Below are 15,083 nucleotides of genomic sequence, written 5' to 3'. Positions count from 1 at the left end.
TCCATTACTTAAGTATTTCTAAAGGCAGATTACAAAATATGCAGCTAAGGAAGCAGGGCTTCCCAAATTTGCTCATCACACTAACAGGAATAAAACACACTGCAGAACTTTGACACACAAGCTCCAGGTCAATATACTTAGGTTGGCCCCAAACATGATGTTCGTAGGCTCAAGATTCAGTCTTCACACAAGTCTAACTTTGCTGTTTTTTGAGCAGAGGCCGCACCTGTGAATCCCCTCAGCTGTGTCTTTACTCACAAATGATGCTGAGAGAATAAGGAGAAATGGATTCAAACCTATGTCCACTGTAGTAATTAAAAAAAATTACTCCCCCACCTCAAGATTTGTGTTTATTGGAAGTAATTCTAGATGAATTAGTACTAAGGAAACCAAAGTATAATTAAGTCATGACCACACCATTGCTGACAAGATGCAGTAGCTGAGAAGTTCCCAGGAGAGGGCTGAAAGTTGAGAGCAGTGTCATTGTGCACTGACAGCAGTAAGAGGGGTTGGGGAGCACTCAGAAGGTGGTGCTGGAGGTCAGGGAGACTGGGATGGCCATCCCCATTGGAAGACCCCTAAAGACAGGAACAGAGGGGATGGTTGGAGGGACACAGCTGTGTAGGGCTGGAAGCAGGTCAAGCTCTCAAAACCAAGAAGCAGATAATTAGGGGACTTTCTGGGGGTAGAGTTTCCAGGGACACCATGAGTCATGCCAAGAGAGTTGGATGAGACCTAACAAGGGAAAGTTTTATCAGCCAAGAATACATGGTTTTAGCTCTGGGTCCCAGAGTACAGTTGTATAAATATGGGGACAAGATCTGACTTAGCAACCGGACGCACACAGCGTGCGTTGAGGGGCTTTGCTTGACAGTGAGTGGTGAGCCATCGGTGTGAGGAGGCTGCCAGAGGGCAGTCACCACCTCGGGCATGACACCTAGGTCAGGAGAGGTGAGGGCACATGCTGATGGAGGACAACATGTGGTCTGGATGTCACACTTAAGAGATTAACAGGCGTGAGCTCACTGTGATGGTAAAGGAGATGCAGAAGCACATCACAGAAGAAACAGATGAAGACAGCACTGGGGCTACTTAGCCTGGAAAAGAAAAAGCTAAGGAGGGACTTCCCTGGAGGTCCAGTGGTTAAGACTTCGCCTTCCAGGCTCAATCCCTGGTCGGGGAGCTAAGATCCTATATGCCTTGCAGCCAAAAAACCAAAACATAAAACAGAAGCAATACTGTAACAAATTCAATAAAGACTTGAAAAATGGTCCACATTAAAAAAAAAAAAAAAAAAAAAAGCTAAGGGGAACCCAGAGCAGCCATCAAATGGGTGAAGAGTTGTCTTGTGGGGAGAAGGTTTGAACTCTTTCTGTTGTTACCAAGAGCCGAAAGGAGGATCAAACATCCTGAAGTCACAGAGAGCCAGATTTCAGTTTAAAGCAAGAAGTATCTTTGGCCTGCAGAAACTACCCCAAATGATTTTCCAAAATTTTCCAAAGGGAAAAAAGTCATCTTGAAGGCATTTGAGTAGGCTGGACAACACATTTGCAAGAATATCGCTGAGACAACTCATGCATCATCTAGGCAGTAAAAGTAGGAGATACTGGATTCTGAGTCATGGTTAGAGCTGTGGGTGGAAGAAGAAAAATCTTCACCTCAACACACGCAGTGACTTGAATCCCAGACGGAAAGTCTTGTTTTTCTAAGAGACCTAAAGGTATAGTTTGGCCATGAGTCATTGTAGTCTTTCCCCAACTTCAGACTTCAATCTTATACTACTATCACAAATTTTGCAATACCCATTTAAGACCAGTACTGCTAATTCACTTAATATTTTGATTTACCTTGATTCCTTTTTCTTCTTAGATGTGTTTCTCAAAGTTACCCTATATGCTTGCTATGAAAGTCTGGACCGTCTATCTCAGCATCAGCTGAGACATTTAGATATTCAAAATCTCAAACTCTACTCCAGCTCTGCTGAATCAGAATATCTATTTCAACAAGATTCCCAGTTGGATTCCTATGCCCACCAAAGTTTGAGAAACACTGCTTTATATCACTACTATAAACAGATATTTCACTGTCTCTAAGTCGTTAGCACATATTATTCTATTTTATTCTAACTTTCTTCACATTTTCACAAAATATTATCTCTAAACTTGGGATGCATCTTATAATCAATGAAAGGAGTACTGTAATTAGCAGGGTGTTTTCCTTTATTAGTGGGACACAAAATAGGTTATCTTACAATCGATGGCATCTTACATTTTGCTAAAATAAGGTAATAGACTTTAATATAACTATTAAAATTAAGAAAGAGTTGCCTAAAATCATTTTGTATTGGACCATTGGGACTATGCCATGGTTTTGGAAAGAGTGGCTTTATAAAAGCAAAATAATGCTCCCAAACATCACTGTGTTTGAGGCCCTTGAGAACAATTCAGTTTCCTCAGTCCCAACCACAGAGATTCTGTTGCAGATGATTTTGATGTGGATCAACTTTCAACACTTTGGGTAGCAGGCTGAACACTAAGTCAAGCTAAATGACATCAGATCATACACTTGCAGCCTGATGAGATTCCCTCACACTATAGTGCAACCATTCTCAAACTGTGGCCCATGGATCCTTGGAGATTCCTAAGAACTTTTCAAGAGGTACATGAGGTCAAAACAATTTTTATAATACCCAGATGCCATGTGCTTTCTTCACTGTTTGACTTAATGATGCAAAAGCAAGGATGGATAGACGATCTGACACTTTATTACAAATCAAGACATGGCACCAAGCTGTACTAATAGTCATAGTATTCTTCACAGCCATACACTGACAGTGAAAAAGAATTTTTTTTAATTTAAAAAGCCAGCTTCAGGATTTCCCTGGTGGCACAGTGGCTAAGAATCCGCCTGCCAATGCAGGGGACACGGGTTCGAGCCCTGGTCCGGGAAGATCCCACATGCTGCGGAGCAACTAAGCCCGTGAGCCACAACCACTGAGCCCGTGTGCCACAACTACCGAAGCCCGCATGCCTAGAGCCCATGCTCCGCAACAAGAGAAGCCACCACAATTAGAAGCCCGCGCTCCGCAACGAAGAGTAGCGCTCGCCACAACTAGACAAAGCCTGCACGCAGCAACAAAGACCCAACGCAGCCAAAAATAAATGTAAATAAATAAATAATTTTTTTAAAAGCCAGCTTCATTGAAAAATGACCTAAAATTTGCAACAATGGAAAGTATTAATTTGACTACATGTCAAATGTATCCACATCTTTATAATATTCTACATGATCAAACAGGAAGTTCATGAAAAGCACTCCTTTTGCACACTGGACTTTGACATTTGTCTCAAGGAAAAACACATGTGCAGTTGTCTGAGTTGCAAGATGAACCAGCCACTTGATTCATGAAGCACCATTTTTACTTGAAAGAATGACTAGAGGACAAACTATTGTTTCTCAGACTTGTATATCTGGCACACAGTTTCTCAAAAAGCAGTGAAGTGTGTTTATCCTTTCAAGGAAAACTATTGACAGTATTTTTTACTAATGATATAGTTGAGTTTTCAAGCAAAAATTAAAACTTTGGAAGACTTGTGTCTACTATCATTAGCTTGACAACGTCCTAATATTTGAATTTTCTAATGAGATCAGTATTGATATTAATGATTGCGATTTTTTATACTGTATAATGAAACGTGCCAATATTTGGAAGTTCTGTATAATTCAGTGAACAATATTTTCCAAATGATCAATGTATGATGTTTACACATGGGTAAAAGTTTCATTCAAAGTTCAACACAGACCAACAGATCATAATGTTTGTTGATATGGTTTCAGATTCCACATTGCAACTAGCCTTTAAGGAACTACCACAGAAACTACCACGTGTCAAGTTTTGGTATAGTATCTAAAAAGAATTTCCACAATTATGTGAAAGGGCAATTAAAATACTCTTTCCTTTTCCAAATTATATATCTGTGAAAGATTTTCTATATCTACTTTAACCAAAAAACAAAAAACAAAAAACCAAAAAACCATACAGCAACAGACAGAATACAGAAGCAAGCATGAAAACCCATCCATCTTCTACTCAGCAGACATTAAAGTGAGTTGCAAAAATGAAAAACAACGGTACTCTTGCCACTAATTTTTTTGTTTTGGAAAATATAGTCATTTTCATAAAAATATGTCATTAATGTTAACATGCAATGAATTTGATAGGAACTTTAAATGAATTAGATTTTCTCAATTTTGACTTCTAATACCATAAATATTGGTAGATATGACCTGCATAAACCAAACTCACTGGGTTCTCAATGGTTTTTAAGAGTGTGAAGGGGTTCTGAGGAAACAAAGCTTGAGAACTGCTGCTGTCGTAAAACTCACTTAAGCCACAAAAGTAGGGACTATCTTCACAGATGAGGAAACAATATGGATGAATTCTTCCTCTCCACCAGGCAGTAACTGAGAAAATTTAAACCGCATGAAGCCTGCAAGCCAGAGGTCCTCTTTGTGGTGCTATATTGAGTTCCAATCTCTTAACTATGAAAACTTAACCACGAGCACACAGATGGTTCAGCAGAGCCTCTGGCCAAAGTAAAATCGAAATGCAACTTATCCTGAATAAGATCCAGAGGGTCGCAGTTGCTCCTCTTTCTGTAGGACTAGATTCCCCCAGAATCTCAAGGAGGGATATTGAAACAACAGTTACCAACGAAGAGTAATTTCATAAAGTGTAAGATTGAGGGCGGGGGAAGTTCCAAGAGACAACCATAAAATGTTCAATTTTCCCACTTTTAATAGGAAACATAAAAGGCTTTATTCAAAACATATGACCTATTTCTTAAGAGAGATATGGGGATACATGTGTGTAATTGAACTCCATTTTATGGCCACTTACAGAAGAATGTATGGAAAAGAAAAAGCAGAGAAAGAAAGGGAGAAGGGGAAGAGTTGTGGGGAAAAGAAGTAGAGGGTCAGGAAGGATACGGGAAGAGGTCCAGAGGGAACAGGAAAAGCAAATGCAGATGAGGAAAAGGAACCAGAAAAGTCACACAACCTGCAGGGGCCTTAGAAATGAGCTAGCTTGCTTCTTCATTTTAAGTGAAATTAGTGGCCCAAAGAAGTTAAGTCGTTTGACCAAGTTCGGTGCCGGGACTTTAAGCCAAATTTGTCTAGCTTCTAAGCAAGGAAAACACATAAAGAGAAGGTCTGTGAAAGGGGATTGTTTGGAAAGAAGTGACAGGAGGGATGAGCGGGAGGGTGGACAGAGAGAGAGAGGCAGAAAGATACATAAACACACCATACACGTACATGCACACACACACACACGCTAAGCAGTGAGTTCTAAAGCAGGTATTTAATTAAACACTGTTTGTCACACCCCGACACTGCTACACATAACTAAAGTTTGGAGACCCCTGCCTTAAGCCCAGTACTTCTCAACTCTACTATGCCTAGAAATCACCTGGAGATCTTGTTAAAGTGCAGATTCTGGTTTTGTAATGCGGGGTGGTTCTGAGATTCTGAATGTCTAACAACTCCTCGGTGATGCTGATGCAACGTGTTCAAGGACCACTCTTGGAGTCAGAAGGCCCTACACCAGCAGTTCTCAGAGTGTGGTCCCTGGACCACAATGATGAATTCACCATCAGCTGATGAATGCACCACGAGCATTGCCTAAGAACTTGCTAGAAATGCATATTCTCAGGCCCCATCCCATACCTACTGAATCAGAAGCTCTGGGGGTGAGGCCCAGAAATCTGTGTTTTAACAAGCTGTCCAGGTAATTCTGGTGCATATTAAAGTTTGGAACCATTGCACTAGGCCATAATGTCTCCTATCACCTTGTTGCCTGTAATTGGCTAAACAAGTGTGGCAGTACTTTATGTTCAAGTCATTACTTTTCACTGGGCTATCTGAACTTTCTACTAGGAATTATCAACATTCCAGTAATTCTTTTCAGACACCCTTAAGATTTGGGAATGACACCGAGATCATGAGGCTCAAATGTGACGTGTAATTAAGGAAGTATTTTCTGAGGCCTCCTTTATTAGGCTCAGCTTGTCTTCCTCTAATTGGTTTAGACTTCCACACCTGGAGCTGGACTAAGAGATGTCCCCTCAAACTTTTTTCTTGGAGTAAAATATCTCCTTTAGCTCACCCCCACTTGCCCACTCTAGGCCCCTATACCAGGTCCTGGATTCCTCAGAACGTAGGTTAATCCCAGGAACTTTTGAATCTGGCCCCCTGTCTGAATGGAAATAACAGGATGGAGCTCCCCAAAGCTCCAGATTCAGCAGCCCTGGTCTTCCCAGCCCCTGCAGTCATGAGCTCTGATGCAGAGATGGCCATTTTTGGAGAAGCAGCTCCCTACCTGTGGAAATCAGAGAAGGAGAGAATCGAGGCTCCAAATCGCCCATTTGATTCTAAGAAAGCTTGCTTTGCAGTGGATGATAAGGAATTTTATGTGAAAGGTATGATCCAGAGCAAGGAAAATGACAAAGTCACAGTCGAGACCCTCGACAACCGGGTAAGTGTTGATCTCAGATGTCCTTGCTAACATGGGCATCCCCCTTTGCCTTTGGAGTAGAATAGTAGAAATTGCATGCTGGCCCATAGGAATCTGAAGATAGAACAAGACTCACATTGATCTACTCTGAGTGAAGTCGCAGGTAAAAACTGCCATGGCACGTACCTTTCCTCTGGCTCTTTCCTTCAAGGACTTGGGCTTTGAGAGTTTTTATGATGTTTGCTTTGGAGAAAGGGGAAGGTGGTGGTGGAAGAGTTTGGACTGTTTAAGGGAGAGATTGATACAGATTGCTGCTGGATGGGCGAATATACCAAATAGAACTCTCTAGGCTGCAGAGTGACTTACAGAGGGAGCTCCAGAGGCAATGCCTAATTTAATGCAGAGAATTACAGAGCACCATTCAATTCAATCCTTACTGGACACGCACCATGTCTAGGTCACAGTGTCTATCACTCTGCAAATATGAGCAAATCTCAGTCCCGCTTCCCCAAAGTTTATCATCTAGTGTAGGAATCAAGAGTACACTGTGGGTATGGGGACTTCCCTGGTGGCACAGAGGTTAAGAATCCGCCTGCCGATGCAGGGGACACGGGGTCAATCCCCGGTCCCAGAAGATCCCACATGCCGCGGAGCAACTAAGCCCGTGCGCCACAACTACTGAGCCTGCACTCTAGAGCCCGCGAGCCACAACTACTCAGCCCGTGCGCCACAACTACTGAAGCCCGTGTGCCTAGAGCCTGTGCTCTGCAACAAGAGAAGCCATCACAATGAGAAGACCGTGCACCGCAACGAAGAGTAGCCCCCACACGCCACAACTAGAGAAAAGCCCGTGTGCAGTAAGGAAGACCCAACGCAGCCAAAAATAAATAAATAAAATAATTTTTTAAAAAAAGAGTACATGGTAGGTATGAATCGCAGTTCACAAATTCAAGCATACAAGACAGATGATGATGACGATGATGATGATGATGATTGTTATTATTAAACTTAACCTCTGGTGTCAGCCTCTTTTCACAGGGCTGGAAATAAATTTTCTGGAGTTACTATTGGGGTCCCCTCCCCAGAGCCATGCCACATTTTCAGTAATACCACATGGGGTGTCACTGCCCCCCCTGAAGGATTGCTAAGAAACAAGCCCCAGTTTCTTTATTTTTTTTTTTTTTTGGAAAAGATTTTTTTATCCAGTGTTTAAGTAAGATTAAAAACTACAAGATTTTGCTTGCAGCTGATGAGCAAGAAGAGAAAAGTTAAACCCAAATTATCATCTGATTGGCTAGTTAAAACGCTCTGACTCAAGATCAAATTATTCAGTGACACACCAGTTACTTTGTGTGGGCTGAGGAGTTCTGGAGCAAAACAGCCCTAAACAAAACATATCATCTGAGAGCACAGGGCTAATGGGCATATGAAATACTAAACAAGAAAGCTGATAAAGGGAGGCTGTCGCAGACCTTTTGCTATTTTAGGCTTCTAGCAGTTGCTTACCATATACAAGGACCTAGCAGCCAGTTATTTTATCTCTTGACTTATCTGAGGTTAAACAACTTTAACCCACTAAGCAGGAATAAAGAGACACTTTGTAGATGAGTTGGAAAACATAAAGCAGTCCCACTTCTCCAGTAGAGTTTTAGTTGACTTAAATCATAAGAGAAACAATGATTACTGCACATATTGTCCTTGTCACACTGCATCTGTTGAGTAGAATTTCCATTCCAAGTGTTGTTTTCATCTTCACCATCGTCTTGAGTCCTCAATCTATATATCTTGCCCTCCTTTTTAAAGTCTTCCCCCCGTTTCTCCAGCACTCTTTTTCTGACTGGTTCCCTTTTTTCTGAGTTGCTAGAGGATGCAAGGTTTGAGGATTCCAATGATGCTGCTCTCACCGAGGTCTGTGCAGGAGGAGGATTACTAAATAAGAAGTTGCTAATCAATCTCCAGATGGCAAGGAATGGGTAAAGTACTGTCCCCAAGAATGTCCAAAAGTCGCCACTGGAAGAATGTACCATGGATGTAGTTGGTCTTCCTGCTGGCAACAGTACCACTGAAGCACTTGGGGCAAGTTCCAAATCCAGTAATTTCTTTTTATAATCTTCTTTGGTAAATTCCCTCCTGGGAAACATTGTCGCTAATGAAAAATTACTGTAAGTGTTGCCAACAGTCTGTGCAGCAAACTGCCTTGCTGCTTCTAGAGGAGCATCAGAAGGGAACTGACTTGTGAAGGAAGAACCATCAGGAAGACGGAATTGAATTCTCGCAACACTGCTTCCTTCTGTTGCGGAAGAGTCTCTCTTGACTTCCATTTCTGCCTGTTTGGCCAGCAGGGCTGCAGCTTTAGCAGCTTCTACTTCTTCCTGTGTCTTTGCAAAACGAGCAGCTCTCTCTGCACGGTCCAGTGCAATCTTCTGTTTTATACGCTCTCGAGCTGCCCTATCTTCTGCCTTTTCTCTGTTCCTTTCCTCTAACACACTTTTTGTTAATTCTTCTTCTTGCTTTCTTTTATAATCCAACATTTCTTTTCCAGTTTTCCTCCTCTCAATTTCCTCCTTAATCTCTCTCTGTTCTTCCTCTTTCCTTTTCTCTTCTCTCTTTTCTTCAAGTTTTTTGGTTAGTCTTTCCACTCTGACGGTGAGCTCCTCTGTAGGTCTCTGATTTGAACATCCACCAGGCTCTGGAGACACAGTGGCCTGGCCTGAAATTTCTCCTCCTGTTGCAGAATCTGACTTTGTATCAGAAGTGGGTGGTGTCTCACAGAGCTCTACATTTCTGGACTGACAGTTTTCAGAAGTGTTGTTCTGATCAAATGAGGTGGATGGAGTAGAGACTGAACTTTCTCACTGGCCACTATTTGCCACTGATATTTCACCTTTTAACGAGTGCATCTGCCGGACTTTGTGGATTCTGGTAACAAGTTCATCTGCAGGAACACTTCCTGCTATTACTTCCAAGGGAATTCCACTGTCTCCAATAAAGAAACCAGATGGAACACACACTACAGGACAGATCTGTGAAAATTGTAGGCAGGCTTCACTTTTGGTATCGATTTTCACAGCAACAAAGCTGTTGGAAGATGCTTCTGTCACTTTCTCATCTTCCCAACTTGCAGCCATCTGTGTAGCCTGTTCATCATCACCTGCCACGAACACCACGAAGACCGCGCCGCTCCTCTTGGCCGACGCGATGGCGGCTGGAATGGCGCCCTGGAACCACAGCATCGCTGCCCTCGGGCACAGGCGCTCGCTCGGCGTGTTGCCGCCTCGGTCCCGGAGCCGACCCTCCCTCTCCGTCTTTGGGCCCCCGCGGCCCGCCTCCGGCTCCGCACCGGCGCGCAGGCCCGTCAGCGGCTCCCAGGACGCGTGCAAGCGCGCAGGCCGAGGCGCGCCCCACGACGCATGACGCCACGCGTCGCCGTTGGCAGCGCGCCCCTGTCCTTTGTCTCGTTGGCAAGTCGGTGCGTGCGGGAGCCCGGGAGACCGCAGGCCCTGCAGTCCCGGAAGTGGAAGGAGCGCCCCAGTTTCTGAACCTTCAGGACACACAGATTTTTCCATCTTCCTTATGCTATTTTGGATGTCCCTCTCTCTCTAGTTTAGGGCGGTGGGGCAGAAGGGCTTCCTTTCCTCAAGAGATTTGGTCTATATCAACAAATCTCCTCCCTTTTATCTTTTCGGTAAAACCCTCAAAGCTCTTCTGAGGATTCGGGCTTTTGGAAAACAAACGCTAGAAAGGCTTACAGGCTCTCTCGCTTTTATGCCCTATTTTCTACCTTTCCTGAGTAATGGAGTGCCAGTTGTATGCTTAAAGGGGAGGGAAAACAGAGAGGGGAAAATTAGGTAATAGTCTCAAAATACTGTTCAGGCATGGACCATGCTTCAAGTCCAAATGTTTTAACTATTAGGGCAGCGGTGCAAGGAATTCTGGAAGCCTTGAAAAGACAGGCGAGAGCAGAAACAGGTCATGGAATAGGTGGCACTTCAGAAGAGCTTTGAAGGTTGCTAGATGTAATTTCAATGTAGATATATTCCAGACAAAGGGACCCACATGAGCAGAGGTATTGAGGTGGAGATTTACAGAATACACTGGAAGAGTTTTTTCCAATCTTCCAAGCTTGATCTCATTGCAGCACTCATAGCAAATGGGGTAAACAGAGGCAAGCTGCTGTGGCCTTGGCCATCCTGAGTTCCACCTGGCCACCCTGAGGCTGAAGGGCTCTATAACTTTGCACACCTGTAACCCTCTTCTGGCACACAGAATGGCATGCTGACTGGGGGGCATCAGACCAGAATTGGTTATACAGTTTGACCAGTCTTAGATTTATCAAGAACAGTTATTTACAGATCATCTCTGGGCACAGAAATGATCCATAAAGTTAACCACGGTAATGGGGTAATCTCACCACAATATCTCACCATTTTCACCCCACTGGTAGGTCACCACATCGGCTCTCCCACTCATCATGTGATTTTCCTCTCAATATCCAGACACTCACTCTGAACAGTGACCAAGTCTTCCCCATGAACCCTCCCAAATTTGACAAGATCGAGGACATGGCCATGATGACCCACCTACACGAGCCAGGAGTGCTGTACAACCTCAAAGAGCGTTACGCAGCCTGGATGATCTACGTGAGTACCCTTCAACCTCTCTTTATTCCATTTCCTTCTCTTAGTAAAGTCAAGATCCATAGGTTGAATTTTCTGATTTTCTCAGACCTACTCAGGCCTCTTCTGTGTCACCGTCAACCCCTACCAGTGGCTGCCGGTGTACAACCCTGAGGTGGTGACGGCCTACAGAGGCAAAAAGCACAAGGAGGCCCCGCCCTGCATCTTCTCCATCTCTGACAACGCCTATCAGTTCATGATGACTGGTGAGTAATTTCTTTAATCCATATTTTAAAAAATAGTTTTAGTGAAGTATTCAAGTCCTTTAACTGCACTGGTTCTTAGTTAATTACTGGAGCCCTTCACAGGCTTTGGTCATCCAAACGGTGCAATGACCAAAGTGACCTCAGTAGATTCAGAGGATGTCAGGATGGAAAGCCAGGGGTGCAGTATCTTCCATTACCAGTCACGGTTCTTAAGCCAGAGCTTGGGACTGAAGCCACACTAAGTACATGCTTCTCTGGGGGTGGATGTGAAGCACAAGGAGATGCGCTGCCCCCACCTCCAAAGAAACCCCCAACAGGAACACACTTGGAAGAGAGACTATATTAGTAGCCACTTAGGAATGCAAAGTTGGAGAAATGGGCACAGCAACTTCCCTTCACCTGTTTTCTCAGGCTCCCTCTTTCTCCTCCTTAAATTTCCAGAATAGCAGATGAAATAGCAGAGATGTGGTAATACTGTCACCCTTGTCATGCCTAACATCACTTCGGTCTGTTCCACTTTCACCTGATTTGACTTGGTGCAGAGAGAAGAAGTAGAAGCAAGCATCTGAGATCTGAAGATGCTTAAAAGTCATCCAGGACAATGTTGCCCAAACTTCAGCCATTCCAATGTCACATTCGCAATCCTGGCCATTTCTGCATATTTAAAATCTTTCCTTATAGTGACTGAAGTTCCGTCCATTTCAAAAAGGAAGAATAGGGAATTCCCTGGCGGTCCAATGGTTAAGACTCTGTGCTTCCACTGCAGGGGACACGGATTCGATACCTGGTCAGGGAACTAAGATCCCACATGCCACGTGGCGTGGCCAAAAATAAAAACAAAATAGGAACCGAACAAATCTGCCCTTTGATCTGGAGGAAAACTATTTTTTAAAAAAAGGAAGAATAATATCACTATTAGTATTAGTTTCTTAGGACTGCCGTAACCAAGTACTACACACTGGGTGGCCTAAGCAACAGAAATGCATTGTGTCACAGCTCTGGAGCCTGGAAGTCTGAGATCAAGGTGTCAGCAGGGTTGGTTCCCTCTGAGGGCCGAGAGGGAGAATGTGGTCCAGGCCACTCTCCCAGCTTCCGGTGGTTTGCTGGCCATCCTTGCCATCCCTTGGCTTATAGAATCATCACCTTGATCTGCACTTTCATCTTCACATTGTGTTCTCATCTGTCTCCAAATTTCTCTTTTTATAAGGACACCAGTCATATTGGATTAGGGGCCCACCTACTCCAGTATGACCTCATCTTCACTAATTACATCTGCAATGACCCTATTTCCAAATAAGGTCACATTTTGAGGTACTGGGGGTTAGTTAGGGCCTCAACATATTAGTTTGTTGGGGGGAACACAATTCAACCTATAACACTCTTGTAAATGGAAAACCACGGTCACTGTCCACAAGTAGAAAGTAAAGGTGAAAGAAAAAGGCAATGACAACAAATCAGTGTCCATAAATTCTAATTAGAAGCTGTGGTTTCTTTCAAGTTCTAAGTCTGAGACTTGCTCTCTTTTTTGAAAAGGGAGATAAGAAAGCGCTATTGAGGAGGTAAAGATCTGTGAACACGAATAACTTCCACACTGTGGGACTCACTGTTCACTTCCCATGCTGCCCACGTTACACATCCAGCATTTGGGAAATCTGCACAAATTGTCTCCAAGAAGATTCGACATGCCCAAATCATCACACCACTAGTTAATGGCAAAGCCAGAACTAGAACTCATGGGCTCTGTCTACCCCCAATGTTGCCTGATTTGTATATCCTGCCTGTATGTTGTTTATTTATTCTGTCCTGCTTCCTTCTGCATTTCTAGATCGAGACAACCAGTCCATCCTCATCGCGTCAGTAACCTGTGTTGTTGCCATGATGACTTGGAAGGGGCTGTCCATTCCTTCTGCTCTCCTTTAGCTCACTTACTTTTTTAAAAAAAATTATTTTATTGAAGTATACTTGATTTACAATGTTGTATTAATGTCTGCTGTACAGCAAAGTGATTCAGTTATACATATATATTCCTTTTCATATTCTTTTCCATTTTGTTTTATCACAAGGTATTGAATATAGTTTCCTGTGCAATGCAGTAGGACCTTGTTGGTTATGCATTCTATATCTAATAGTTTGCATCTACTCATCCCAAACTCTCAATCCATTTGTCCTCCATTCCCCCTTTCCTTGGTCCCCTTGGCAATTACAAGTCTGTTCTCTATGTCTGTGTATCTCACTTTATTTTATTTTATTTTACTTTATTATATTTTATTTATTTTTGGGTGTGTCGGGTCTTAGTTGCAGCACTCGGGATCTTTTGTTGGGGCACGTGGGCTCTTTGCTGTGGTGTACAGGCTTCTCTCTAGTTGTGGCGGGCGGGTTTTCTCTTCTCTAGTTGTGGCACGCAGGCTCCAGAGTGCGTGGGCTCTGTAGTTGTGGCACGCAGGCACCAGAGCACGTGGGCTCTGTAGTTTGTGGCACGTGGGCTCTAATTGAGGTGCGCAAGCTCAGTAGTTATGGCGTGCGGGCTCGGTTGCCCCGCGGCATGTGGGATCTTATTTCCCTGACCAGGGATTGAACCCGCGTCCCTTGCATTGCAAGGCGGGTTCTTTACCACTGGACCACCAGGGAAGTCCCTCTCACTTACTTTTAAATCAACAGCGGAGAATCCGGGGCTGGGAAGACAGTGAACACCAAGCGTGTGATCCAGCACTTTGCAGCAATTGCGGTCACTGGGGAGAAGAGGAAGGAGCAGCGGCCGGGCAAGATGCAGGTGAGCAGCTTCCTGCACCTGGAAGGCTTGCTGGAATGAGTATAACTGAAACCCCAGGTGAGCCCCAAGTGTCTGCAGGGCTTTGTGCACAGCACGAGGTCCTGCCCCAGGGGGTGTTTACGGGGCAAGGCAGGAAATGGCTCCACCTTGTGGACTCGGGCTCTAGCACCAGCTCCATCAGCAACAGCCGAGTGACCTTGAACAACTCCACATCCTCCTTTGGAGAAGGAATGGTTTAGGCCAGTGGTTCTCAAACTGGAGTGCACGTCAGAATCACCAGGAGGGTTCGTTAACAACGGATTGCTGGTCCCCAGGCCCAGAATTTCTGACTGAAATTCCTGTCTCACATTCAAAATCCTGGCATGTTGCATTTCTGTCATGTTCCCATTGTTCATGCCCTGTCCAGGGATCACACTTTGAGAACCACTGGGCTGGACAGTAGTTTCCAAACAGCTCTGAAGTCAGAAAGGCAAGCAATCATGTGGGGAAGGGGGAAAGGTGAAAACTCTGCTTTCTATAAGTGGATTTCTACGTAATAATTCTCACAAAATATTTTATGCAACTTAAACATTTTTTTTGAGAACCACTGTTTCTATCATATGGGTCACTTTCATTGCTCACAGTCTGTTTCTACTTCTGAACCCGAATATCTGTATAAATGGGTCCTGGTGCATGCAGGAACAGAGGTCTATATTTTACAAATCCATAATTTATGATAAAATGTTATCAGAGAAGAAAGGCCTTCTGGGAGATTGAGAGGTAGCGGGTAGGGCTCCAACCTGGAATCTGGTGTGGCCAGAAGCCACTTTGATGCTGTGCTAAGACTCCTTCTACGATGGGACCTTGAAGCCTCCTTGGGTGGGGTGGGGATGGGCCTGTGGGTACTCAGCACAACTGTACCTGCCACCAGCCTGAGCTGG

At 44.0% G+C, this 15,083-nt stretch overlaps 1 protein-coding gene and 1 pseudogene across 1 annotated transcript in view; one reads left to right on the top strand and one right to left on the bottom strand.

Annotated features, from left to right (window-relative positions):
- The first annotated feature begins 6,328 nt into the window (after window positions 1–6,328).
- Window positions 6,329–15,083, top strand: part of LOC132350459 (myosin-13-like) — a 13,754-nt gene continuing 4,999 nt past the window's right edge. Inside the window, exons 1-5 of the mRNA XM_059899644.1 lie at window positions 6,329–6,532; window positions 11,008–11,151; window positions 11,237–11,393; window positions 13,219–13,246; window positions 14,052–14,163. Of these exons, the coding sequence (XP_059755627.1) occupies window positions 6,329–6,532; window positions 11,008–11,151; window positions 11,237–11,393; window positions 13,219–13,246; window positions 14,052–14,163 (645 nt within the window). The remainder of the gene's footprint in view (window positions 6,533–11,007; window positions 11,152–11,236; window positions 11,394–13,218; window positions 13,247–14,051; window positions 14,164–15,083) is intronic.
- LOC132350278 (UBX domain-containing protein 4-like) lies at window positions 7,721–9,767 on the bottom strand (annotated as a pseudogene).

The sequence above is a fragment of the Balaenoptera ricei genome, chromosome 16 (assembly GCF_028023285.1).
Source record: "Balaenoptera ricei isolate mBalRic1 chromosome 16, mBalRic1.hap2, whole genome shotgun sequence".
In the NCBI taxonomy this organism is placed as follows: domain Eukaryota; kingdom Metazoa; phylum Chordata; class Mammalia; order Artiodactyla; family Balaenopteridae; genus Balaenoptera; species Balaenoptera ricei.
Note: the sequence above shows the minus strand (reverse complement) of the source record. Positions and strands in the feature narration are given on the sequence as shown.